Genomic DNA, 27,529 nt, shown 5'->3' on the forward strand with positions numbered 1-27,529 from the left:
GTGACCAAGAGGTATTAGCTCTTCGCTTCTGCTGCTCAGTTGCTGGGTGACCTTGACCATCACTTACCTGTGTGGTATCTGCATCCTCATCTGTCAAATGGGATCATAGTACCTGCCTTGCTCCGGGTCACGTGTTCTGAGAGAACTAGCGTCTAGGTGTACACGTGGACGTGCACACGTACTTCTAGTTTCTGGGGCTCTCTTGACAAGCAGTACTTAGGAAGTTTTTAAGTGTTTCCATATAAATGTAAGATGGCTTTATTAAAGGGTGAAATTTGCCAAGGTAAAACAGATTGTATGCAGGTTTCAGAAAATACATGAAGCTGTGGCTTTTATTTATTTATTTATTTTAAGATTTTATTTGTTTGTCAGAGAGAGAGAGAGAGAGAGAGATCACAAGCAGGGGGGAGGGGTAGAGGGAGAAGCAGACTCCCCCGCTGGGCAGGGAGCAGGACCCGGGACTCAATCCCAGGACCCCGTGACCATGACCTGAGCTGAAAGCCGACAGTTCACCAGCTGAGCCACCCAGATGCCCCTAAAACTGTGGCTTTTTTAAAATGGAGCATGGAGACAGCATTTGAGGAAATTGAGACAAAAATGACCAGGGGATGAAGGTGTTGGTAAAAGCTCATTTTACCAGTGGTCTCCCTATGATACTCTCTCCCATTTAATATACTCTAGAAACTCATGAATTATCAGTTACAAAGCAGTGAACAAAGGCAGTGACGTATCATCTGGCATTCTTGTTCCCAAAAGCTGAAAATAAAAAAGAATGAGAATGAGGTGACATCCTCTCAGTTGAGAAACAGCGATTCTCTGTCACGCTGGACCGAGTGCTGGGGGGACAAACACGCACAGGCTGCCCCCCTGCCCACAGCAGTTTCTGTCCCCTGAGGAAAACAGACACACAAGTAAGCCATTACAATAAACAGAACTTCTGTTTCATGATAGGCGTCTACTGGATTGAATTGCAAAAAGCTCCTTAACTTTTCCTGGAAAAATGCTGAATGCTCAACTATATACAAACGCACTTCTAAAATCCCAGCAGTGATCACACCGTGGACCGGAGTCACACTCTAGAAGAAGGCATTAAATGACCCCGATAAACATGTGAGGACAAGGCGAAATTCAGAAGGGGCACGGGGAAGGTGTTAGAGTTAGGAAGGATTAAAACCACCACCACCACCACCACCCAAACCGATCCCACCCGTACAGGATGGGAGAAATTCGGGCAAGGCACTGCCGAAGGTGGTGTGCCCTGTTTTGAGAAAATCAAATATATAAAAATCAAAACTTGAAACAATAAATTAGAGACTTATTCATAAGACCAAAAGGATTGCATTGCAGTAAAATATCCATCATAGCTACTGTCGTAACCACTTTCAAGCGTACGGTCCTCTTGCTGGGCATCGGTCACTGCCGGCCATCTCCAGAACGTGCTCATCTTCCCAAACTGAAACTCCTCTGTACCCATCAAACGAGAGGTTAGGTTTTAACAAAATAATTATTTCAGTGTTTGTTTCAGCTGAGGGCTTATAATGATAACACATTTAAAATAACACAATTTTTAAAATTTTGTTTTTAGCGGGGGGATATTTATTTATGACTATCTAGACCTGTGTGTTGCAACCAAAATAACCTAGGAGCAAACCTAACAGGCGGCCACGAGCAGCACGTTGTCCGTGTAGAAGCGAAGAAGGACAGTGTGCTGCTGGGCTGAGTTAGAGATGGGGTGCGAGGTGCGGAGTTGGGGAGGCGGCGTCCTGGAGCAGCCTGATCAGCTTTGGCTACTGCCCTGCAAACACGATGCCCTAGAGAAGGCAAAAGGACTCCGTTGAGGTGATCGGCCCTTCATGGCTTCGTTTTTGGTGCACTTTGTTCGAAATGCTGCCCTTTGTGGGAGAGCTGCCCAGACGTGACTGTGCACCTGTGCCCTGAGCCCCGGGCCCTGCAGGAGGGGGACAGATGATACACAAGGCCCATTCAGCCATCCCACTGGTCCAGACAAACATCTTGGGCTCCAAACAGCTTTTTTTCCAGACGATCTCGCCTGCAACAAGCTTTAAAGGATAAAGAATAGGATGTGGAGAATGGGAAGAGAAGTTTAAAAATTGATGTGTTTATCCCAGGGATGAGACAGGGTCACGTTTGTATGCTGTTCTCAAAAATTTGAGAGGGAGTGACCTAACATCTCCTTTATTTGATTGTTGAAGGAAAGAAAATCAACTTAAATTTGAGAGACTTAACTTGGATATAAGGAAGGTTTTGGAGGGTGAAGTAATAAACATCAGAGATTGGCAGTTCCTGTCTTTGACTGTTTTGAAGATGAGAATTATCTGCCCTGTGTGGTTGGAATAACTCCCCTCCTGAGGTCCTGACCATGAGTATTACCTGATTTCAACATGCATGTTGTAGGGGAGAGGAATCACCGTATTAGAATTAGTCTCTGTGCATGTTAGGAAGAATCACAGCAAAACTTCTTCCCTCCGCTCTCAGCCTGCTGACTCCAGGTACTCCCCTTGCTTCTCAACAGGCAGATCTGAAGAATCAGCTGGGAGATGCTGGATACGTGGTATTTGGAGTGGTCCTTTTTGTGTGGGAGCTCTTACCCACCACCTTAGTCGTTTACTTCTTCCGAGTTAGAAACCCTACGAAGGACCTTGTAAGTAAACCATCTTCTTCTTCTTCTCTTTATTTTTTTTTTTAAAGATTTTATTTACTTGACAGAGACACAGCGAGAGAGGGAACACAAGCAGGGGGAGAGGGAGAGGGAGAAGCAGGCTTCCCATTGAGCAGGGAGCCTGATGCGGGGCTTGATTCCAGGACCCTGGGACCATGACCTGAGCTGAAGGCAGACGCTTAATGACTGAGCCACCCAGGCGCCCAGTAAACCATCTTCTAGTTGCAGAAAATATCTCCTGCTTCTAATCACAAAGCATGCAATCTGGTTTTCTCCTCTGATTTTTCAGGAGCGTGCCTCTTCCATCCTGTTGTGATGTAAAAAGTTCCCTTGTCTGTCTGAGATGGTCTTTTGCCTTAACTCTTTTTGAGGGAAATTCATTTTTTCAGCTTAGCTTTTCCAGAAGAAATGAAAGTTGCATCTCAAGGCCTGGAGATAGTGATTATTTTTCCTAATGCAACAACAGTCTCCCTGGTATCTGAGCCTTGACTTGGGGCGAACTAAATATATAAGCTTTTATTTTAGCAAAGGAAAATAGAAAATTGTACTCGAGTTCTTCATTCCTGTGTTATGCTAGACGGTGAGTTGGGAACTCGGTGATAAGGAAATAAAAACATCATGAGGGATGCTAACCCCCCTCCCCTGGTTTGGTCCTGTGTCTGCTCAGCCAGCTTTGCATAAATGTGTCTATGAGGATAGGACAGAAAATGCACAACTTGCGAGAGTGAGGAAACTCCTGGAAGCTTCTGCTCCGTAAATTATTCCAGCCACACTAACGAGTGGTAGCATTTTGAGTCACTGATCTATGAAACCCACGGAAAGGTGTAGTGAATGGTTTTTGGCCAATGCGAGACAAGTGTGGGTGGGCGGGAAGGAAACAGATATAGTCACCAACCCGTTGTGTTCTACTCTGTTTCTTTTTCTTTTCTTTTCTTTTTTTTTTTTTTTTTTGAAGATTTATTTGAGAGAGAGAATGCTAGCGGCAGGGAGGCGCAGAGGGAGAGAGAGAATCTCAAGCACACCCCCCCACTGAGTGTGGAGCCCCATGACCCTGAGATCACGACCTGAGCCGATATCAAGAGTCGGCCACGTAACCGACTGAGCCATCCAGGCGCCCCTACCCTGTTTTTTTCTTACTCAGCTCTGGATAGTCACCGATGAGCCAGAAACAGGGAAAAAAAGCGAGCCTGGCCTGGGGCGGGTGGGGCAGCGCAGCCTGACTGGGGCCCTTGCAGAGAAGGCAACAGGTAGCGTTTTCTAGACCTCGGGATCCGTTTCCTCCCCTTCCATTATTTTTAGCTGCAGGACCGTGGCCCTGCACTTCATCTGACCTTTACTTGCTTTGGGAACGGCTGGAGGCGTCTGTAAAGTCAGATCCTAAACACTTCAGGTTCCCTGGCGCAGAAATGGGACAGGTAGGCAGTGGATTCTAGGCCGAGAGACCAGTTGCCTTGTTTTCCTTCCTTCCCTGAAGTTTTTTGGGCACCTTGCTTGCCTAAGGGATTGTGAGGGGTTGCTAAAGCAGACTCCCGGAGCTCGTGGAGGCCTCCCCCAGGCTCTGCGTGTACCTTTTCATCAGCTCGAGTTTCATAGGCTTCAGAACTGGGCTCCCGAAACCCAAGGCAGCCTGAAGGAGAGTAGATTTCCAAATTTAACGAGAGGAAGGCTAATGTGATACTGTTCAAAGTACGGTTTTACTGAGTGAATACAGACTAATGTGTACTCTCAGATCTCATTATCCAGGGACACCCGTCCTCAGCACACTCTGTGTAGATGGAGTTACTTAGTTACTGTGCTTGAACAGGTCTGCTATTCGGAGTATTATTTAGAGCCGTGATTCTTAACATTTTGGTCTCAGGATACTTTACACTGATTAATTTTTTGTACTGAGCTATAATTGACATACTAGTTTCAGGGGTATAACGTAGTGCTCGGGTATCTGTAGATGGTACAAAATGACCCTGGTAAGTCTGCTTGCTGTCCATCACTACACAGTTGCGATGTTTTTCCTTGTAACTTCCAAGGTCCACTCTGACTACCTTGAAATATGCAGCACACTGTTACGAACTAGTCAGCGTGCCGTACGTGACATCCCCAGGACTTAGTCGTTTTATAACTGGAAACTTGTATCCTTTGACCCCTTGCACCCATTTCGCCCACTCCCCATCCCGCACCTCAGGCATCCACCCATCTGTTCTCTATACCCATGCTGGGGTTTTCTCTGTTTGCTCTTAGATTCCACATAAGCGAGATCATACAGTATTTATCTTGTTCTGTCTGACTTATTTCACTTTGCATAATGTCCTCAAGGTTTATCCATGTGGTTGCAAAGGGCAGGATCTGGGTGGGGATTTTTTTGGTGGTTGAGTAATATTCCATTTTAGATATATTTTCTCTATCCTTTCATCCATCTGTGAGCTTTTAGGTTGTTTCCATGTCTTGGCTCTTGTAAATAATGCTGCAGTGAACATGAGGGTGCAGGTATCTTGTCAAATTAATGCTTTCATTTTCTTCAGAGAAATATGCAGAAGTGGAATTGCTGGGTCACAGGGTAGTTCTATTTTTACTTTTTTGAGGAACTCCCATACTGTTTTCCACAGTGGCTGCACCCATTTATGTTCCCACCAGCAGTGAGTGCACGAGGATTCCCTTTTCTGCACATCCTTGCCAATACTTGTTGTTTCCTGTCTTTTTGATTTTAGCCGTTCTGACAGTTGTGAGGTGACCTCTCATTGTGGGTTTGATTTGCATTTCCCTGATGATGAGTGATGTTGAGCATCTTTTCAGGTACCTGTTGGCTGTCTGTAGGTCTTTGGGAAAATGTCTGTTCAGGTCCTTTGCCTGTTTTTTAATTGGATTATATTTTGCTGTCAAGTTGTAGGAGTTCTTCATATGTTTTGGGTATTGACCCTTTATCAGATATATGATTTGCAAACATCTCCTATTGAGTTGGTTGCCTTTTCATTTTGTTTATGGTTTCCTTTGCTGTGTGGAAACTTTTTCGTTTGATGTGGCTTCACTTGGCTTATCACCTGTGTTTTCTTTTAGGGGTTTTATGGTTTCAGTTCTTACATTCAAGTATTTAATCCATGTTGAGTTAATTTTTGTGTGTGCTGTAAGATAGTGGTCCGATTTCATTCTTTTCCATGTGGCTGTCCAGTTTTCCCAACACTGTTTATTGAAAAGACTGTCATTTTCCCCATTATGTATTCATGGCTCCTTTGTTGTTAAGTACTTGACCGTGTAAGTGTGGGTTTCTTTCTGGGCACTCTATTCTGCTCCATTGATCTGTGTGTCTGTTTTTATGCCAGTACCATACTGTTTGGATTACTGTAGCTTTGTAATATCGTTTGAAAGCAGGGAGCATGATGCCTCCAGCTTTGTTCTTCTTTTTCAAGATTCTTTGACTCTTCGGGGTTACACTGATAAATTATTGAGGACCTGCAAAAGCTCTTATTTGGAGGTGTGTGTGTATGTGTGTGTGTGTGTCTAAAATTTTAAAAAATATTAATTCACTATAAACAAGCCCATTACATGTTACCATAATTTTTTTTTCTGAGAAAAGAACATTTTCCAAAACAAAATAGGAGAGTAGGATTGTTTCAAAATTTTCAGATTTTTTGTATCTGGTTTAATAGAAGACAGCTGGGTTCCATCTGCTTCTGCATTCAATCTGTTGTGATACATTGTTTTGGTTGAGTATGTAAAGAAAACCCAGCCTCACAGAAATAGATATTTGCAGTAAAGTGCAGTAATTTAATACCTTTTAACATAATTGTGGATATTTTTCTTTGATATGCATCAAAAGTGAACAAGTTGTGGTTTCTTAAAAGTCAGTTGCAATATGGAATCTAAAACCATACCAATAAACTCCTCAGATTGTCAAACATTAACATCCATCAGTTTATCTTGCACTTTGAATATATATCTTTTACCCACGCACACCTTTTATATTGGTCACTTGGAAAATATTGGTTTACTGAGTTATGCAGATCTTCCAAATGCTAAAATTCACTTATTAAATATCACCACTGATCATTTCAGGAAAATCTTTTAAGTACTGGGATGCCATCAAGCTCATGGTGGGAGAATACCAGTTTTCCAAAGCTTTCATTTTTGCTTAAAAGCTCAGATTTGATCAGTGATAAATACTGTCCACCCGTCTGACAGTTCAGTTACTTTCAAGACAAGGTCTGCCAAACACCCATGTCCAAAAAAGCATGGTTTGTCTGAGTTGTGAAGTTGCATGAGAAAATGTAGCTACAACTCAAACAGCTGTAGGGGGTCTCTCCCTGAAAACAGCTTTTCTCACCACAGACGTGCTGTATGCTTACTTCTCATTTTGTCACCTAACATATTAAAAAGACAAGGACTGAGATTTAATAAAACTAATAACTTGGATTGCTTTGTCACAGGCATTCTTTTTTTTTTTGAGATTTATTTATTTTTGAGAGAGAGCAAGCGAGAGTAAGTAGGTGGTAGGCAGGGGCAGAGGGAGAACGAGAGTCCAAGCAGACTCCCCGCTGAGCGTGGAGCCCGATGCGGGGCTGGATCTCACGACCCTGAGATCACGACCTGAGCCGAAACCAAGTCAGGTGCTTAACTGATGGCACCACCCGGGCGCCCCTGTCCGAGGGCAGATGCTTAACCCACTGAGCCACCCAGGTGCCCCTAAGTGAAATGGTTTCTAACTGACTGTGTAGTGGTGGTGACCACAGTGGTGGCCGGGCAGCTGGTGCCACTGTTTGATCATGTGCCCGAGCAACAGGCTTTCGTGACATTCGTGCTGGTGTTGAGACCATGGAAAAGGCAAGTCACATCTTAATACCCTAATCGCTAATCGTGAAAATAGTTACAACCTTGAAGATGCCTGAAAAGATCTCAGGGACCACACTGAGGATAAGTGCTCATCTACAACAACAGAGTGGTGAATTAAAATGATTCTTCATGCCCTTAACAATCTTTCCTCCTAATTTACAAGGAAGTGACTTCAGCGGGAGGGATGCATAATCCTAAATAGAAAAACATTTTCCCATTTCTACTCATGAAGGAACTCTCATTAGCAGGGAATGTGGGTGTCAGATTTGGCTTGGGGAAGTGCCAGTGTTTGTAAACTAGCCTTAGGCCATCTGCACCTGCAGAATTTGGTAAAATCAGCCAAGCATTGTAGAGTGCTTCCATGTGCTAGGCACTTTAAATATATTCTGTTCTTTAATCCTCACACTCAGCCTCTGAGATAGAAACTATTATCACGCTTAGATGAGCAAACAGGCTCCAGATCACGTGGCCTGGCGGAGACAGGGCTGGGATCAAACCCAGGCAGTCTGGCTTCCAAGTCCATAATGTTAATTACGGTGCTGTGCTGTGGCTTTCTTTGGCATAAGGTTTGGAGAAACTAAATTGCTACTTTGTATGACTCAGTAATAATCTTATTGCTATCTGTAATTCCTATAATTGCTTGGAGGAAAAAAACAGTCTAATATTTCTTAGCGTGGGTGTTGGGGGGGGGAAATTTATAACCCAACTCCTATTCATTGACTTTAAAAAAAAGCACATTGCAGGTGGGGAATTTCTTTAAACTGTTATCTACCATTTGGATCCATAATTCGGTCGGTGTAAATAAGCCTCCCCACCCAGCAGCACGCGGCCAATGTAACTGTATTCAAAGTGCGGCTCTCTGCCATCCACATCGGAGTCCTGAGGGTACTTGGGGTAGCTTCTGGGAATCCACGTTTTAAATACGAAGCATCCCAGGTGATTTGAAAGCACTGTGAAGTTTGAGAATCTCCATGTTTTTTGTTGTTGTTGCTTGAACGGCTTTATTGGGATAGAATTCCCATATCATGCAATTCAGCCGTGTCACGTGTACAGTTCAGTGGTTTGGGGTGTATTCAGATATGTACAAGCATCACCCCAGTTTTGAGAACATTTTTTGTCACCTCAAAAAGAAACCCATACCCATTAGCTATCACTTCCCCTCCCCCGGCCCCTAAGCTACTATTCATCTGTGTCTGTAGGTTTCCCTACACTGCAGTTCCACAGGAATGGGACTTTACAGTGTCTGGTTTTTGTGACTGGCTTCTTTCACTTAACATAAGGTTTTCAGGGTTCATCCATATTGTGGTATGTATAAGTACTTTATTCCTTTTTATGGCTGAATCATATTTCATTGTATGGATATGTCCCATCTTGTTTCCATTTCTTAGCTCTTAGGAACGGTGCTGCTATAAACATCAGTGTATAGGTTTCTGTGTGAGCATGTCTTCAGAGGCGCCTGGGTGGCTCAGTCGGTTAAGCATCGGACTCTTGGTTTAGGCTCAGGTCATGATGTCAGGGTCCTGGGATCGAGCCCTGCATCGGGCTCCCTGCTCAGCATAGAGTCTGCTTGAGATTCTCTCTCCCTCTCCTTCTGCCCATCCCCCCTCCACAAGCATGCGCGCGTGCACACGCGCTCTCTCTCTCAAATAAATAAATCTTTAAAAAAAGTCTTCATTTCTCTTTGGTACATATCTAGGAGAGCAGTTGCTAAGTCATATGGTAACTCTGTGTTGAGCTTTTTTTTTAATTCTAATGTAGTTAACATATAGTGTATTAGTTTCAAGTGTACAATATAGTGATTCAGCACTTCCCTGTATTTCTTAGTGCTCATCAGGATAAGTGTACTCCCAATTCTCTTCACCCACCTCCCCCATCCCCCCACCCACCTCCCCTCTGGTGACCCTCTGTTCTCTATAACTGAGTCTGTTTTTTGGGTTGTCATTCTTTTTTTTTCTTTTTTCTTTTTTTGCTTTTTTTGCTTTGCTCATTTGTTTTGTTTCTTAAATTCTGCATACGTGAAATCACATGGTATTTGTCTTTCTCGGACTTATTTCACTTAGGATTATACTCTCTAGCTCCATCCATGTCATTGCAAATGGCAAGATTTCATTCTGTTTTATGGCTGTGTAGTATTCCATTGTATATGTATACTACATCTTCTTTATCCAATTCATCCATCATTGGACACTTAGGCTGCTTCCATAGTTTGTCTGTTGTAGATAATGCTGCTGTAAACATAGGGGTGCATGTATCCCTTTAGATTAGTGTTTTTGTATTATTTTGGTAAATACCCAGTAGTGCAATTACTGGATTTGTAGAGTAGTTCTGTTTTTATTTTTTTGAGGAAACTCCATACTGTTTTCCACAGTGGCTGCACCAGTTTGCATTCCCATCAACAGTGCATGAGGGTTCCTTTTTCTCCACATCCTTATCAACACTGGTTTCTTGTGTTGTTGATTTTAGACATTTGGACAGGTGTGAGGTGATAGCTCATTGTGATTTTGATTTGCATTTCCCTGATTATGAGTGATGTTGAGCATCTTTTCATGTGTCTGTTGGCCATCTGGATGTCTTCTTTAGAGAAATGTCTGTTCCTGTTTTCTGCCCATTTTTTAATTGGATTATTTGTTTTTTGGGGTGTTGAGTTGTAAAAATTCTTTATGTATTTTGGATAGTAACCCTTTATTGGATGTGTCATTTGTGAATATTTTCTCCCAATCAGTAAGTTGTCTTTTAGTTTTGTTGACTCCTTTGCTGTTCAGAAGCTTTTTATTTTGATGAAGTCCCAGTGGTTTATTTTTGCTTTTCTTTCCCCTGCCAAAGAAGACATAGCTAGAAAAACATTGCTATGGCCAGTGTCAGAGAAATTACTGCCTGTGCTCTCTTCAAGGATTTTTATGGTTTCAGGTCTCACATTTAGGTCTTTAATCCATTTTGAGTTTATTTTATGTGTGGTGTAAGAAAGTGGTCCAGTTTTCCTATTATCATTTGTTTTTGTTTGTTTGTTTTAAAGATTTTATTTATTTATTTGACAGAGATAGAGCAGGAACACAAGCAGGGGGAGTTGGAGAGGGAGAAGCAGGCTTCCCACTGAGCAGGGAGCCCGATGCGGGGCTTGATCCCAGGACCCCGGGATCATGACCTGAGCTGAAGGCAGACGCTTAATGGCTGAGCCACCCAGGTGCCCGCACCCCTAATATCATTTGTTGAAGAGACTTTTTCTTATTGCATATTCTTGCCTTTGTTGGAGATTAATTGACCATATAATTGTGGGTTTATTTCTGGATTTTCTGTTCTGTTTCATTGGTCTATTTTTTTTTTTTTTTTGAGAGAGAGAGAGAAGAGAGCAAGACGCATGAGCAGGGGAGGAGCAGTGAGGGAGGGAGAGGAAGGGGGAAAGAATCTAAAGCAGACTCCGCACTGAGCGCAGAGCTTGATGCGGGGCTCGATCTCACAACCCTGAGATCATGACCTGAGCTGAAACCAAGAGTCGGATGCTTAACCAACTGAGCCACCCAGGCGCCCCAATCTATGTATTTTGTGCCAGTACCCTAGTTTTGATTACTGCAGCTTTGTAATAGAACTTGAAGTCTGAAATTGTGATACCTACAGTTTTTCTTTTTCAAGATTGCATTGACTATTTGGGGTCATTTGTGGTTCCATACAAATTTTAGGATTGTTTGTATTCTTGGCTACAGACTTTTACCTTTTAGCACTTTGAATATATCATGCCACTCCCTTCTGGTTTGCAAAGTTTGTGCTGAAAAAGCCAGCTGATAGCCTTTTGGGGTTTCTCTTGTATGTAATGGTCTTTTTTCTCTTGCTGCTTTTAACATTTTTTATCACTATTTTTTGCCACTTTAATTACTGTGTGTCATGGTGTGGACCTCCTTGGGTTGATTTTTTTGAGGGATCTCTATGCCTCCTGGATCTGGATATCTGTTTCTTTCCTCAGAGTAGGGAGGCTTCAGCTATTATTTCTTCAAATAAATTTTCTGCTCCCTTTTCTCTTTCTTCTTCTTCTGGGATCCCTAAAGTGCAACGGTTATTATGCTTGATGGAGTCACTGAGCTTCAAAGTCTATTCTCATTTAGCATAATTTTTCTCACCTGCTCAGATTGCTTTCCATTACTCTGCTTCCTCTAGCCTGCTACGTATTACATCTAGTGTGTTTTAAATTTCATTTATTATTTCTGACTGGTTCTTTTTTATCTCTGTTAAGGGTCTCACTGATGTCCTCTACTCTTTTCTCAAGTCCAGTGAGTATCTTTATGATCATTACTTTAAATCCTCTATCAGTCATATTATATTTGTTTCACTTAGGTCTTTTGTTGTGGTTTTGTCCTGTTCTTTCATTTGGGACATATTCCTCTGCTCATTTTGTCTAGTCCTCTGTGTCTGTTTCTGTTAGGTTAGTCAGCTACCTATCCAGCTCTTGAAAGTAGTAGGTGGGTGCGCACTTCTAACAGGGTGGCACTGTCCTTTTACAGAGGGGTGGTGCCCCCACTGCCCAGTCCTGGGCCAGCCCGGACTGCTCCACGAAGTGTGTGAGTGAGATGTGTGGTGCCCGCACGTTCTGCATGCCAGTCCTCTTGCACAGGTGACACACAGCCTCGAGGAGACAGGCTGGCCAGGGCCACTCTGCAATGCGCAGGCAGGGCATGTGGTCTTAACAGGGAGCGAGCATCCTCCACAGGGGGTGACCCGCTGCTGCTGCCAGGACCGAGGCCCTGCAAAACACACAGTAGGGTCACACCACGTTGGCAAGGTTGCAAAGGCCTTCTGGGGAGGGGACCCGCAGCACCAGGACTGAGGCAGGCCCGGCTGCAGGGGGCAGGCCGCGGTGGAAGCAAGTTATGTAATGAATGCTGGCCCCGTCCTGGTTCTGCTGGGGGTGCTGGGCGGGGGAGCTCCTTTGTTCCTGGAGGAGTCTCCCAGGGAAATCTGTCCCTCTGGTCCGGGGTCTGAGATTAGTAAATAACTCTCTCCCATCTGCCGCAGGCATCTTTCAAACTGCCCTTCCGGGCTGCACCTTTGCAGGCGGTTTGTTGGGCTGTCTCTCTGAGACCCGGTTTCCTCTCCCTCTCCAGCCTCTCCGGGAACTGAGCCTGCTGATATTTAAAGTTCCAGGCTTTAAGTTCCAGCTGGTTGTAAGAACTCGGGAAATTTGGCCCAGCCGGTTTTCAGAGGCCCCCAGGAGTGAGGATCTGTTTATCTCCGCCCTCAGCATGCAGACGGCCACGGCCCCTTAGCTCCCAACCACGTCTCCACTCTTCCTGCCCTCACTCATGGGTCCAGTTCTCTACATGTACTTGTGGAGTTGGTCCTGCCAGTCTTCAGGCCCTTTTCTGGGATGTGTTATCCAGTTGTATCAGTGAAATGAGGTGCGCTTAGGGTCCTCCTACTCTGCCATCTTCCCGGAAGTGGAGGTTACACTTTTAAAAACAAACCTGCCCGACTGTTGCCCGCAGTGGGTGCGCCATTTTACGCTCACGCTAGGAGGGCAGGAGGGTTCTGGGTCCTCCACATCTTCCCCAGCACTTGTTATGGACATTTAGATTCTAGATGTCCTGGATGGGTGTGCCTGTTGCCCTGGTCACGAATGATGCCAAGCATCTTCCCATGTGTTATTGGACATTTATATCTTTTCCTGGGAGAAATGTCTCTCCAGATCTTTGCCCATTTTTAAAATGAGTTGTCTTTTTATTGTTTTAAGAGTTCTTTATGTTATGTATTTTAGATCTAAGTCCCTTGTCAGATAAAGTGATTTTGCAGATATTTTTTCCCTTTTTGTGGCTGTGTTCACTCTCTTGATGGTATCTTTTGAAGTTTTAAGTTTTGATGAATTTTATGTTCTTTTGTTGCTCATGCTTTTGGTATCATATTTAAGAATCCTTTGCCATATCCTGGGTCAGGATCTGTTCCTATATTTTTCTTCTCAGAATTTTATAGTTTTTACTCTTATATTTAGGTCTTTGATCCATTTTGAGTTACTTTTTGTATAGGTGTGAGGTTAGGATCCAACTTCATTCTTTTACGTAGACATTCTTGAACTGCTACAAATAAGAAATTTTAACGCATCCCACCTTATCTATGTTTTGTTTCCTGTTATTTGACTAGATTAGTCCTAGAAAAGGAGGAATTTACATATAAATACTCATGAGATGGTAGGCAACCCTGTTTCCTACTCTTGTTTAACTTTAAAATAGACCACTGATGATAGGTACAAGGATGTCAAATAAATTCTGGATCTTATGCCAGTTTTGGTTTACCATATAATACAGTTCTGATCTTCTGCTTACTTTTGAAACAAGTCATTTGAAATTTTTTGAATGGTGAACTCTGCTTTAGGACAGAAACAGGAGGAAATGATTATAGAAGCAGGATATGGAAACTGGATACAAACCCTCTCAAAATTATTTGATTATCATGATTATTTTATCTTGTAAATATCCACATTACTATACAGCTTTATGTCTAATTTGGTTAATTTGGGCACTGTCTAGTGTTTTAGTAAGGGATTAAAACAAGATAAATTCATTGCTGCAAAGAGAACTCTGAAAGATTTTGTCCATACTGAGAAAAGAAAAAGTTAAATATAAAAGCAACTAAAATGAACACTGTAGTTGAACAGGTACATCCTCCTTTCAGATGAGTATAGCATCTTCAGTCTCCAACAAGAGAGATCTTGTTTATCTTTGTCTAGAGTATACTGAACAATTAACTGTCTTTGTAGACCAGCCCTGGAATGGTCCCCAGCCATGGATTCAGTCCCAGATCTTACTTCTTTGACAACCCTCGAAGATATGATAGTGATGATGACCTTGCCTGGAACATTGCCCCTCAGGGACTTCAGGGAAGGTAAGACCCTAGTTCATGGTAGAAGGCACGGTTAGGAGGCTGAGGACTGCACCAGTGAAATCGATTCAATCCAAGAGAAAATGCTTCCATAAAAACCCTGGAGTCGGACGGAATGTGAGGCACATAGGAAATGGAGGAGAAGCCCCTGATGATGAGAGACAAAGTGCCACCAGAAGAGCCCCATGCCCAGGATTCTGCTTCCTTACCGGTGTGGCAGACAGGAGGGGTGGGAGCTCCGGGGGTTCCCTTCCCTCTCCTGTGATGCTTCAGCCACCCTCCATGGCCCAGTGATCATCACATCCCCTCTTCCTGCCGGTGAATCTGGGCCCTCAGGGCCAGCAGGGGTGAGAGAAGCAACAAGGCTGCCCTAGGGCTTACTGAGCCCCCCTCCACTCCATGCTTGTGCTCCCAGGACCTGGTGCGGCTTCAGGGCTGTGTTTCTTGGAAGTGAAAGCTTATTATTGGTAATCCTTTGTACATTTAAAGGCAATCATTAACATTTTAATATAAACTACCCCCCCCAGTCCCGGATGGAATGATAAAAGAGAAGACAGCCTAGCTTTTCTACTCTTTATTATGAACAGTAAATGTCCTTGGAAAATTTTAAAAGAGCTCGGAAGAGCCCTTGTTTGGGGACAGGAGAAGGGAGGAGAAGCTGGGAGGATATACTGCTTTCTTGGTGCACGAGGGAGCAGGGCACCAGATAGAATAAGGAAGAGAAAATGCAGCACTCCACAGACCACGCCAGCAGATGTGAGGAACACAGAAGTCTGGAAGCGAGCCAGTAAACACGGACTTCCCGAGGTCCAGAGTTGTTCTGAGCCTCACCCCTACCACTGCTCTCTTACCCAGTGCCCCCACTGCACATCCCTCCAGAGCCCGCGGGAGCAGCCCTAGGCCCTCACCTGCCAAAGGCAGCATGCTGCTGAGCTCCCTCACCCCGTAGGTGGAAGAAGATCCCTTTTCCACTACATACAGGAGGAGAATAATAAAATGTACATTAGCGAGTGCTTACTGTATATTAAGCTACTGTTCTAAGCACTTTATAGGTGTTAACTCACAGAAGCCGAAGCAGGCAGTCACTGATATTACTGACGATATGGATGATAAAGTGGATGCACAGAAGTTATTTGTCCAGAGGTACCAGATACAATTTGTTGGCAAAATACTTTGTTACACATAGTGATTGGCTTATGGTTCTAGTAATACTATGCTTCTGGGCTCTGTGGAGTTCAGGTTTGTATTGTGTGTTTTGTAGAGCGAGCAAGCGTGAGTGGGGGGGGGGAGGAGAGGGACAGGGAGGGAGAATCTTAAGCAGGCTCCACACGCAGAGCCCAGCGCAAGGCTTTATCTCACGACCCTGAGCTCAGGACTTGAGCCGAAATCAAGAGTGGATGCTTAACCGACCAAGCCACCCAGGCGCCCCGAGTTCAGTAATCTTTGTGGGTGAACTTGTAGCCACTGCACGTGGGCTTCAAGAAGCCACTTTAAAAACTGGGATTGTCTACAGTTTATACAAAATCCCAGTTTTATCCATCTAAAATAGATATGTCATCAATAGAAAGTTTGGTGACTTGAAACATTATACTATCTATCTCCTTTTTTCTTTTTAAGTTTTACTCCAGACTACTATGATTGGGGACAACAGACTAACAGCTTCCTGGCACCAGTGGGAACTTTCCAACCAGACTCCGTTTTGGATCCTGACAAACCAAGCCATGGGTAGCATCAGTCAACAGCTCTATGGAAGATTCCTCAAGTGAAGAGCTTCAAAGAAACTAACTTAATGACAGCTGAATTTTTAAGGCACTTTTCCTTAAGAAATAGGACTTGATTGATTTTTGTTACAGGTTTCTAATGGCTCTATAGGACTAAGCAATAATTTAGATTGAGAAAACCTTATTTTAGTACTAAAAAGTGAGCCTGGCTGCCCATTTCAGTGGGTATAATTTAAACGTTAAAAAGAATTCTGTACTTTTATAAAGATGTATTTTATATAACTTAAATAATAATGCTAAAATATATACTAGGATTTTTTGAGAATGTTATTGCAATATGTTTGTAGTTTGCACGGACTTTTATGCATAATTCACTTTAAAAGTCTACAGTACGTGGTCTGACGGTTGTTTAAGGCTTTTGGACTTAAGTATTCTTCAGATCCTTACCTCTTCAGATCGTGCAGATGCTGAGCTGCACACCTGGAAGACTCCAAATACAACTGACATCTAGAAAGCCCATTACAACTCCAGTGTTAAAGGTTATAATGTAGCAGAGAATCAGCAGACTACGGTACCAGGTAATTGGTTCCTTCCTTCGAGTTCTTTAAGGTCCAGACAGTTGTTATCTCAAAGAATCTCCTAAATGGCACCAAAAATGTGCTACTCTGATTTTCAGCAGGGCACTAACGTATACACTTCAGTGATAAGTGGATATGTTAAAAACATGGATAGAGCTGACCTACACTGCTAAGCCTCCTCTGCTATATTCAGAAACTTTGCATAGTTTTTCAGCCCAGTGAAATCTAGTATCTGTTACCTCAGTACTTCCCAAGACGGCACCTTTCCCAAATCACGGACCATTCATTACATTCAAGGAACAGAGGAGAGATTCTCAAAAGGGGATGAATAATAAATGCCCTGGATCCAGAAGACTGTATGGAATCCTCACAGTTTTCCTGTCATTTCTCATCCTATTTAAAATAATGCCTGGTATTTCTAAATAGCTCTGAAGGCAGGCTATTGGAAGCGGCAGCTTTAAGTATCCAGGAGCACGACTCCTGTCCCTTAGCCATGTAAAGAGGCATGTTCCAGAAAACTGCTTTCTCAGTCGTCTTTCGCTTCAGTGAAATCAGCTGGTTCTCCAGCCACGGGTGCGATTCTAAAACCTCCAAGATCTATACAGGTAACACTGCCTATGATAGGAAACTCTGTCAGGGAGGTTAAATGCTCTGATTTTCTGTAAAACCGAGAGAAGGTACTGGAGGAAGGACTGTCTCCAGAGAGACAGTATCTGCTCTGCCTAGAGAATCTCACCTCTCGGGATGGGAGGAGGAGCAGCAGATGAAGAGAAAGTTATGTTAATAAGTTCTGCCTTCATGACGAAACCCATTTCCAAAAGGTCTCTTATTTCCCATTTTGGTCTTCAGAAAGGATTTCTCTCTGGGCACTGATTTCACAGAGATCAAGTCTACTTCTCTTGATGGTAATTAAAATTGCCATCTCAAGTTTTAAATGGCTTGTGATTGGGTTTTTCATTTGTATGGAATGCCTTTATCCTACATAATCACACATAACATAACAAAACAGTGTTCTTGCCTTTCAGCATATGGAAGAATTGGGGTCACTGTCAGGGAAAATTCTAGACTGAAGCAAAATTTGCACTGATTATTTGGGTTGCCTTAAAATGTTATAAGTTGTTATTATTCTACAAAGCTTTAAGAACACCCTACTTGTCATGCTGTCTGTTACTAATTCTCTTGGGAGAATTTAAAGGCAGACCCAGCATACACTTAAAACTTTAAGTCATGCTTTCAGAAAGTACTTCAATTAGGTCATTCAAGGGTAGGTATATTTTTAAAAATACAGTAATAAAAAAATCACTAAAATCATCCAATTATTATATTCATGCTGTATCAACACATTATTATCCTGCTATTACTGGCAGGAAAATTGAAATAACCAGCATTAAGTGATAAAAGCCATAATCTATTTTTATGATAAAGCTGCTGTTTGAACTATTTTTTTATTGGAAAGGATAAAAATGTTCTAAGAGCCTATTTTTCTCTTCTTCCCTTTTTAAAAAAGTATTGCTAAAGCACAAGTATTGTAAACACATCTAGAATATAAAAAATAGGATTGTATTAAACTGTCTTTCTCTCAAAGTAAATGACCATGTATACCCTGGGAAACATTATAGGTATGGTAGGTATGAAAAGGGACATTAAAATTTCTTTAATTTCCTAGTTGTGTTGTGCTGTTAAGGAGGTACACTAACAAAACTCCTCCTGTGAAATATTAAAGGCTCAAAGAAGGCAAGGAAATGGGGATTACCAGTTGTAAAATACCTAAATGTCTTTTTAAGGCAACATGATGAAATTAAAACCCTGGTCATTTGAAAGTTAAAAATGTATGGAGAAGAGGCAGTGTCACTGAAAATTTTGTACTAAGTCTGATTCAACACTAAAGGCTGCATGTGAGTGTTTCTGGGCACCTACTGGAAATACGCATAAGAGGTGTCTCCTTCTGCAGGTGATTGTCTAAAAATGTCAACTGATTGGTGTAGGTATCTTGCACTGGCTCGTTCTTCTTTCTACAATTAACCCACTTAACTGAGCCCCTGATTACAACATCCCGAGTATGTTACACATGGAGCTGTGGACTGTTGGGAGTTTTTTGACTCTTCTACTCTACACATCAATCATAGTTATGCCAGTTCTTTCTTGGATGTATGGGGCGTGTTGTTAAAACTGTGCTGGTTACCATGTTCAGCGGTGTAAATCAGGCACGCTGGCTAGTGCATCTCCAACTAGCCTCTCTTCCAAAAATCCATTAGAACTCTGTTAATTCCTTGAACACTTAATTCCTATTAAGAGGAAAGGAATAAGCATTAGTAAATCCCAGAGCATGAAAAGTGCTGAGAGAAAAAGGTTCTCATTTATATTTACATAGTAGATATTACTAGAATTTTTATTTTTTTAGAATCCTTTCTTAATAAAAGTAAACTTACATTAGAATTAAATGGGTCTAAATATTTGAGGCTTTTTTAAGATTTCCAACTGAAGAAACTTTGTTAAAAAAATTCACTTTAGAGTACTGTATGATAAAATCTATACAAGTGTAAGTCTGATCAAAGACCTAACATGCCTTTCCATTTTTTGTCCTAGGGGAGAATTTTATTTAAAAAAAGTCCTAACTGTGCATAATGCTTAATATTTAAGACTTCTCATGGTCCAGAGGAGCTGCTGGAGAGGATCAGGCTAAAAAGTGGAATTCTCATCAAAAACTACAAAGTAATCAAAGTGAGGAAACATTTAAAAAGGCATGGAGTGGAGTTCAGTGTCTACTGAGTGCCTGTTACATGCTAGACACTGGGACGCCTAGGTGTTTGCCAGTCCATGGGCCCAGTCTGTAAACTCAGCCACATCCTTCTGTTAACCCTACTCTAGGCCCTTAGTAGGGATATATGGAAAGCCCTTGCACCAATGGGTCAAAATACCTGGAAATACGCTAAAGATGTCCCCCTGCCCCCAATCTAGATATCTGTGCGGCTTCCCCGTACCCGTCGTGCAGCTCTCCGGGCCTGGGCACTGAGGTAGGTTTCTTCAGGGTGGAGTTCTGCCCAGGTCATCAAGTAGGGGATCAAAGTCCTCAGATTCAAATCCAGTGACTCAGCAGCTCCTAATGCTATCTGCCTGGTTCCTCCAAAGCTGGATTTCTTTCATCTATTCCCTGACCTGGGACTGAAACCCATCCTCTACTTTCCCAGAAACTGGTTATACCTTGCCGAGATTAATTCGACTATAGCCTCCAAGCTGGTCTTCCCTTTTGCAGTGTACTACTACTACTACTTAGAACATTAGGCTCTATCTATCTCCAGAACATATTTCCTGCCTCTGAACTTCAGTGTAGTCAGAACAGGAGATCACATGGCTCCCCCACCTAGGTTTGTGACCTCTTTCTCTTTAGTCCATATGAGCCTCAAAAATCCTTCCCTTTCTCTGAACCTCAATTTCCCATGAATCTTGCTAATCTACAACTGTCCCTCCGGTCCCTTTGCAGTCCCCAAGTCATGGTGCTTCTTGAAGGCATTAACTGGGATCTAAAAAGGCATGTTTAGGATAAACAAATGGTCTGCTAGGGCCATTCATTTTGTGTTGCTGAGGATCCTTGACTGTCCCCTTCCTGAATTCACTAGCCCAGAGCCTAGGCTTTAGGTCTGTAGACTTAATACCTATCCAAGGGAGAACACTTACCCATTTAGAGGTATATTCTGTGAAGGAAATCCATAGGGAAAGGGAAATAACGTATCCAGGTGCTGCCTGAAGAATGCAGACTCTGACCCAGGGGTGTTAGCTGGATGATTTTAATCTGTGACAACTTGATGGCACCATCAAGCGGACACGAAGATTCATTCACATTGAGAGCATCGTCTCCACTAGACAGGTTTCTATGGTAGCTACTCCTCTTCAATTGGTACATTCTTTCCCTGGGTGAATTCTCACTTCAAACTCGATACAGCCTAGTTAGTTAGGTTCTAGAATTCCTAAGTTGCCTGACGGCAGGGATATCTGTGTTTTGTTCACTGCCACGTTCCCAGCATCTACAACAGTGAATGGTCAAATCCTGTTCTTGTGGTAGACTGTGTCTTTCTTTTGTAAAGGTCCTCTCTTTCACTTGCACTTTCATCCACTGAGTATGGATTTGACAAGTATAATACTCCCGTAAGGGCTTAGCCCTGTTTTCTCAGATATCCAACTTGTGGGTAGAGAATTCATAATGGAATAAAAAAGGAAATAAGGATTTTACATAAGGATAGTCTCCAGGAATGATTTGAGAACTCAATCTTAGAAACACTGAGATAGGAAATTCTGTCCACACAGGCACTAAATGCCCTGTCTCTCTCTCTGCCCTCCCATATTTGGGCACTGGCAATAGAATACTGAAATAACACAACAGGCAGTAAAAAGTAGATCTTTATCAGATCAAGTTTAAAATTAAAAGAATAGGGACACATTAAAGTGGTTAAAAGTACAACTCTTAAGAGAAAAACCCTGAACTGGGCAGAGTTCCAGCACGATACATATGTTAAAGAATTTTTTTTTAAGTGCATATGGAATAAACAAGCACAGCTAAAGAAAACTGTTTTTAAAAAGGGCGGGGGTTGGGGAGAAGAAGGGACCAACACATCAGATATTTAAACACAGACCCTGAGTAATTAAAATAGAGTAAACAGACCGATGAAACAGAACGAGAACCCCGACACGGAGGAGCGGACTCCATGTGTGACGTCGGATATAATAAATGTAGCATCTCAGACTACGGAGGATGAGACCAACTGTTCAGTCAGTGGTACTGGAATTGGGTGATCACCTAGGAAGAAATTAGGCTGCATCCGTAACTTACACCCTACACCAGGACATACTCCAAAGGGATCAAAACTTAGATCTAAAAAACCATGAAAGCTCTAAAAGGAACTGTAGGTGAATTATTGCCGTGCAAGGAAGAAGGTGTTCAAACTATGTCTCAAAGTCCGGAAACCACTGAGAAACAGAAATTAAAAAAAAAAAATTGCATGGCAAAACCACCAGAAGCCAAGTCAAAAGACAGACACCAAATAGAAAAAAAAAAATTTAGAGCTCATCACAAAGGATTAATATCTGTAACCACGCACTCCTAGAAACTGATAAAAGATCAACAATGCAGTAGAAAAATGAGCAACAGGTATGAAAACGAAATACAAGTGGATCTTAAACACATTAAAGGGGGTCAAATCTCACTTGTAGTAAGAAATCTAACTTCTTACTACAAGTGAGAAACTAAAACAGGTTGATACGTAATTTTGTATCTTCCGGAGTGACAAACGTTAAACCCACATCTACGTAGGTAAGGTGGTGGGTAAGCAGGTACGGTCTTGTATGTGAACCAGGTAACTGCCTCTACAGAGGGAAATATTCTACTATCATGGTCTGTGAAATGGAATTTTGGGGAATTTATTCTACAAGTACACATTTATGTATGTGTGAAATGACATATGCACAAGGTCTGGAAACAATCCAAATGGCCATTAAGAGGGGATGGTTAATTAAACAATTGTACATTCATATAATGGAATACTAAGCAGTCACTAAGAAAAGCTTTAATGAGTAAGCTATCTAGGGAGGTGGGAAGACTACCAAGAAAAATAAAGTCAATAAAAGCAAATGGTATGTATAGGATGCCACTCTTTGGGTAAAAATGAAAGGAAAAATTAAGACTTGACATTTGTATTTGTATGTGCCCCCCCAAAAAGTATGGATGGAAACATAAGCAACCCAGAAGTTATGGGGGTGATGGATGGGGGAGGATATGCAGTATGGACAGGTGGGCCGAGGACAGGAAGAAGACATTCCACTGTATAGCCTTTCATATTTTTTGGTCTTTGAACCATGTGAATGTATTACCTATTTGAAAAATAAAGTAGATTTAAAAAGCCTTATGACTCTGTACAAGTCAGAAGATGCTAAAAGTCCCCAATTTTTAGTTGAACAGTGATGAGCCAACTTAGGTAGTAACACAGATACATGACATGCTGAGCAAAGGATCTGGAGTCAGACTTTGATTTTAAACTCTAGCCCCACAGCCTAGAATTTGTGACAACAGAGAGTTAGCCACTCTTGTCCTCAATTTTCTTATTTATCAAACGGGTTAGTGATTCTACCTGCCAAGTGCCGCCGTGAAGATTAAGGAATCCAGGGAGAGCCCGTACTACAACGGCTGCCGACTTTGGCCGACATAAGAAACAAGCTCCCACTCCTTCAGTATTTCCTTTGGTTGCCGCAAATTACAATCAAATCCTCAGCTCGTGAAGGGAAACATTTCAAAGGCGGGGGGGAGGGGAACAAGAAAGAAAGACTGCAGAAACATTCATTTGACTCACATTCGCTACAGTCTGGTGGGCACAACAACAAATTATCTGGGATGGTGTTCAAAATCAAAGCTGCACCTGTCAATATTAAACTGGAATGCCTGTCCACCTGTGCATGCGTCTGTGTTATTTTGTTTTACCAAATAATTTCCATGATACCAAGTAACCCGTCTGTGTGTTTGGGTGAATAGCTATGGTTTCTGCAGGTACTTCACTTTGCAAACTGCTGAGAGGTTTACTGTATACTGTTCCCGGACTTGCAGCTGAAGGCAATGCTGATGAAGATCGAAATAGCTGTCCTTTCTTATTTACACTGGCACCTAAGTAAAGTTGGAGAATATGGCAGTGTTTCATGGACATACAGACTAGAGGTATCGAGTAAATTCACAATGTTACAATGTTTGACTTAAATTTCAAAACTGGGAAAACTATTACTATTCTGTCTGATCCTCTATAAGAATCAACACAGGAGAAACATGCAAATTTTATCAATTTTAATATACAGTATTTCTAACTTACATCGATGCCACTTAAGGAAAAAAAATAAACTCATGCCATTGAAGGAAGGAATTCTTTTCTTCATTTTCATTACTTCGTCAGCTGGTACAATCATTTCTGTCAGTTATATTATCAAGTGCAGGACTTTTAAATTAGGTGATGAGATAACGACAAAATGAGAGAGGAATTACCAGCCAAGTGTTTTCACAAGGCAGTCGGTCCTCTAGTGTCCCTGTAGGACAAAGGGTCTGGGACTTGGAAAAACAGGTTATATCACAAAGATATAGTATCACCAGGCTCACAAAACAAAGATTCCTACACCTATACAATCATTTAAGAAATAACAGACACAAAAATGTAGGCTGCCCCCCACAATTCAATTTGTGGTAAAATCAAGTTAATCATTTGTTTATTTTCTTGGTGGTGCAAAAATTCATTAAAACTTTGAAAAGAACTTTTTATACTAACAGCATTTAGTTTCCTAGAACTCACTCTAATACACAATTTTCCTAAGCTTGAAACAAATCACAGTAAAGAAAAAAAAAAAAAACAATCACTGGAAATGACCAAGGATTTTTCTCCAGTAAACAGAATTTAAATAATAGCTTTTAACTGAGGGAACAGTGAAGTAACACTACCAAAAAGATTCTTAAACTTACAGTAATAATAGACAAAGTGCAAAACTTTCACATTTTCTTAAACTCTGAATGAACACTAAGAATAATTCTTATTAATTTACCAACAAGATTATTCACTTTTTAGACAAATTTACCTTAAGGTCCCCCTCTCCTACCACACAATACTTACATCCCTAAAAATGAAAAGAAAAAGTGGAGAAGGCTCCAATCAAGCCGGTCTGTTTTATTTGACTTAACCAAAAAAAAAAAAAAGTCACCACCATCAACAAAAAACCCCTGCGTCTATAAAGTTTGAAATTGGGTAAGAAAATAGTGAGACCTTACTCCTTTCAACCATATCCCTCCCAAGGGATGACCAAATATTTTTAAAAGAGGGGTGAGCCAGCTAAATACAGTTTAAAATACACCACTAAATCATCGAACACATTTCAGACTCTGGCAGGTAAGGTACGGGTTTAAGAGCACTTACTTCATAAAAGACTGAAGAGTCGAAGGAGAAACTCTAGGTTTTGTACCTGCATTACTTCTACACAGATGCCTCCTTCCAAGTTAATCACATTCTATCTCTAACAGCTTTTAAAAGAATATTTTAAATATTGGAGGATATTTAAATCCCAGCTTTAGAAAATGAGCTTAGGACATGAAGGTCATCTGTACAAAGTACCATTTATATACAATGAACTGAAATGAAAAAGGGAGAGGGTAAGCTTCACAAGGCTGAATTCATCTACCTGTTTAACCTACCGAAGAAATTCAGGTTGAAAGAGGATTGCATAGATTGTATTCTAAAATAAAATCCTTTAAAAACGCTTAATTTAAAAGTAAATTTTGTGTATATCATTTAAAAGTGGCATTATAAATCCATATAATCCCATTCAAATTTTATCAAAGTGAAACTTAAGTATTTATGCAAATTTTTTTTTCTCAAAGTAAACACAAATTTTCTAAAATTGGAGTAAGGACAAAGAAATGCAAAATCAAAAGAAACAGATACATAGTATAGGTTCTAAGTAAAGAATCCTCTGGAGCAGCCCACGACACACACGGGCAATCTGGCTGGGCAGCTAGCTGAGGGGGCCGTACGCATTCACCTTTACTGAAGCAGGGCCTTTAGACCAAAACAAAACAGCAACAACAACAGCAACTAAAAATCTTAAATAAAAACCAGTGAAACTGAAGTTGAAGTCCTGGGGATTCTTCAGTCCCTTCCGTGACTATACACTGAAAGGGCCATTCATTACACTGATGCTTCCGGGTTATAGAAGGTGACATCAGGCAAGGCTAAGAACATGTTTGAAAAATCACTGATAAATTTTTATCACTGATCCTAGCCCGAAGCAACATTTGTTCTCTAGCTCTCCTTTCCACAACAGACTGCTAACAGTGTTTATTACAATGGTCATTTAAGTCCGACAACTGGAAATAAAGAATAACAGAATAAGAAAAAACCAGTTCTAAACAAACAGAATAGCAGACTATTTCAACAGATGGAAACATACGAAATTAAACACAGAATTAGTATAACTTACATGTTTTAAAAGTATATACTTCATTTATAAATATATCTAATTGACAATCTATTAAGAATCATAAATATTCAAGTGAACATTTTAATTTTTTCTTTAAGAGTTCAGAATTCCTTCTTCAAGTCTTTGAAGGTTAGTCTCCTTCTGCTGAATGTCCAAGACCAACACGCTTCCCACAGTCCGATTATGTCTCTAATCAGACATATAAAAGCCTTTATTACCTACTGTGTTGTAATAAGACTTTAAAATTCTGTAACTCTCTTATACTTGTAGAAAGCCTATAGAAGAAAAAAACATATTAGTACAGTTCATATGTGCACACATTTCAAATTACTGATACCATTCTATGAGCCATAATTTGAAAGCAAAATCCAAAATAAAAGAATATAAACAACACTGACCAATGAAACTTCCATTTTTAAATGAGTATGTTGTAATTACTTATTAAAGACTGACAAAACGCACAGCTACAGTTCTTTACTCTTGGGTTAGCAGGGGCAAAGGGAACCAGTTACTTATTACCAACAGATTCTAGATTAATGATGGGAACAGTGATATGAATAACTCAGTACAATAAAGAATCTCTAATCATTTACAACTGGTCTTATAAATTCATTTTGCACATTCCTCTCCAAATGTCCACTCCTTCCTTGTTCCCCAAACACACTGCAGGTGACCCTTGAACACCACGGGTTTGAACTGTATGGGGCCACTTACACACGGATTTTTTTTCAATAAAGATAGTACTGTAAATTATTTTCTCTTATGATTTTCTTAATACGTTCTTTTCCCCAGCTCACTTTGTTGCATGAATATAGTATACAATATATATAACATATGAAATACATGCTAAATGACTGCTTATGTTACCGGTAAGGCTTTTCCGATCAAGAGTAGGCTATTAGCAGTTAAGTTCCTGGGGAATCAAAAGTTGTATGTGGAGTTTTGACTGCATGGGGGGTAATGTTAGCTCCACAGGGGTAGCGATTGTTTATTTTATTTACTGCTGAATACCTGTGCTCTACATCTACCACTATTTACGGTGTTCAATAAGTAATTATTGAATGAGCGCATGAATGCATGCATGGTTTTGGGCCCAGACCCGGAAGTAAAACTCTGGAATGGGAATCATAAAAAAATAATTCTATAAGCTCAGTTATCCTTACATACAACTCAGGGTTGATATAAAAATCTAATGTTTGTCCTTCTATAACATAAGATGATGTAGTTGCAATATTAAGCTTCTTTCTTTACTCTAAATACTTAATAAATAAGAACTTCTCTTATATCGAGAGCTTAGTATGCCAGGCAATGTCCTGAGCATATCACACACATATTCTCAGTCATTGTAAAAAGTAATTCCACAAGGTAGATAAAATTAACCCTGATGTTCCAATTTGAGGAAAACTGAGAGTGAAATAAATCAAGTAATTTTTCAGGGCCACGCAGCTAATAGGTGGGTTCCAACCAGTTCATCCTATGTCATGACTATATAACCTCTCAAAAAGTCCATGCTCTCTAAAGTCTCAACATTTTCTTTTTTACTCTTGCAAGTTGTGGCATTAGTAGAAAATGAATTCTTAGTCTAAAACCTCAGAATATTAAAGGATCGAAACAGTTTTTATTAGAAAAAAAACAGAATATGATTATTAAACAAAATAAATGTGTAAAATCATATGCTGTACCTTAAAGTACCTATTTAAAAAAAAAAAAACCTCAAGTACATATGAAGATACGGTAAAGAGACCAAGGCCTAAAACTAAAGAGAAGAGAGACGAGTCAACAGCAGGAGGTGTGTTCAGAATGAAAAAGCGCGCTTGAAGTCTGGCTCAGGCAGGAAAGGGAGAGGATCAAAGAACTCAAAGGTGACACACGAATTAACTACA

General features: G+C 41.2%; 2 protein-coding genes across 3 annotated transcripts in view; one reads left to right on the forward strand and one right to left on the reverse strand.

The window, feature by feature from the left end:
- The window catches only part of GPR137B (G protein-coupled receptor 137B), a 52,850-nt gene extending 28,390 nt beyond the window's left edge, over positions 1-24,460 (forward strand). The window contains exons 5-7 of the mRNA XM_032430246.1: positions 2,534-2,662; positions 14,235-14,359; positions 15,974-24,460. Of these exons, the coding sequence (XP_032286137.1) occupies positions 2,534-2,662; positions 14,235-14,359; positions 15,974-16,085 (366 nt within the window). The 3' untranslated portion in view covers positions 16,086-24,460. The remainder of the gene's footprint in view (positions 1-2,533; positions 2,663-14,234; positions 14,360-15,973) is intronic.
- The window catches only part of ERO1B (endoplasmic reticulum oxidoreductase 1 beta), a 66,496-nt gene continuing 62,432 nt past the window's right edge, over positions 23,466-27,529 (reverse strand). For both annotated transcript variants that reach the window (XM_032430244.1, XM_032430245.1), the window contains one exon: positions 23,466-25,921. In XM_032430244.1, the coding sequence (XP_032286135.1) occupies positions 25,861-25,921 (61 nt within the window). In that variant the 3' untranslated portion in view covers positions 23,466-25,860. The remainder of the gene's footprint in view (positions 25,922-27,529) is intronic.

Source organism: Phoca vitulina, unplaced genomic scaffold, assembly GCF_004348235.1.
Source record: "Phoca vitulina isolate PV1807 unplaced genomic scaffold, GSC_HSeal_1.0 scaffold43, whole genome shotgun sequence".
In the NCBI taxonomy this organism is placed as follows: domain Eukaryota; kingdom Metazoa; phylum Chordata; class Mammalia; order Carnivora; family Phocidae; genus Phoca; species Phoca vitulina.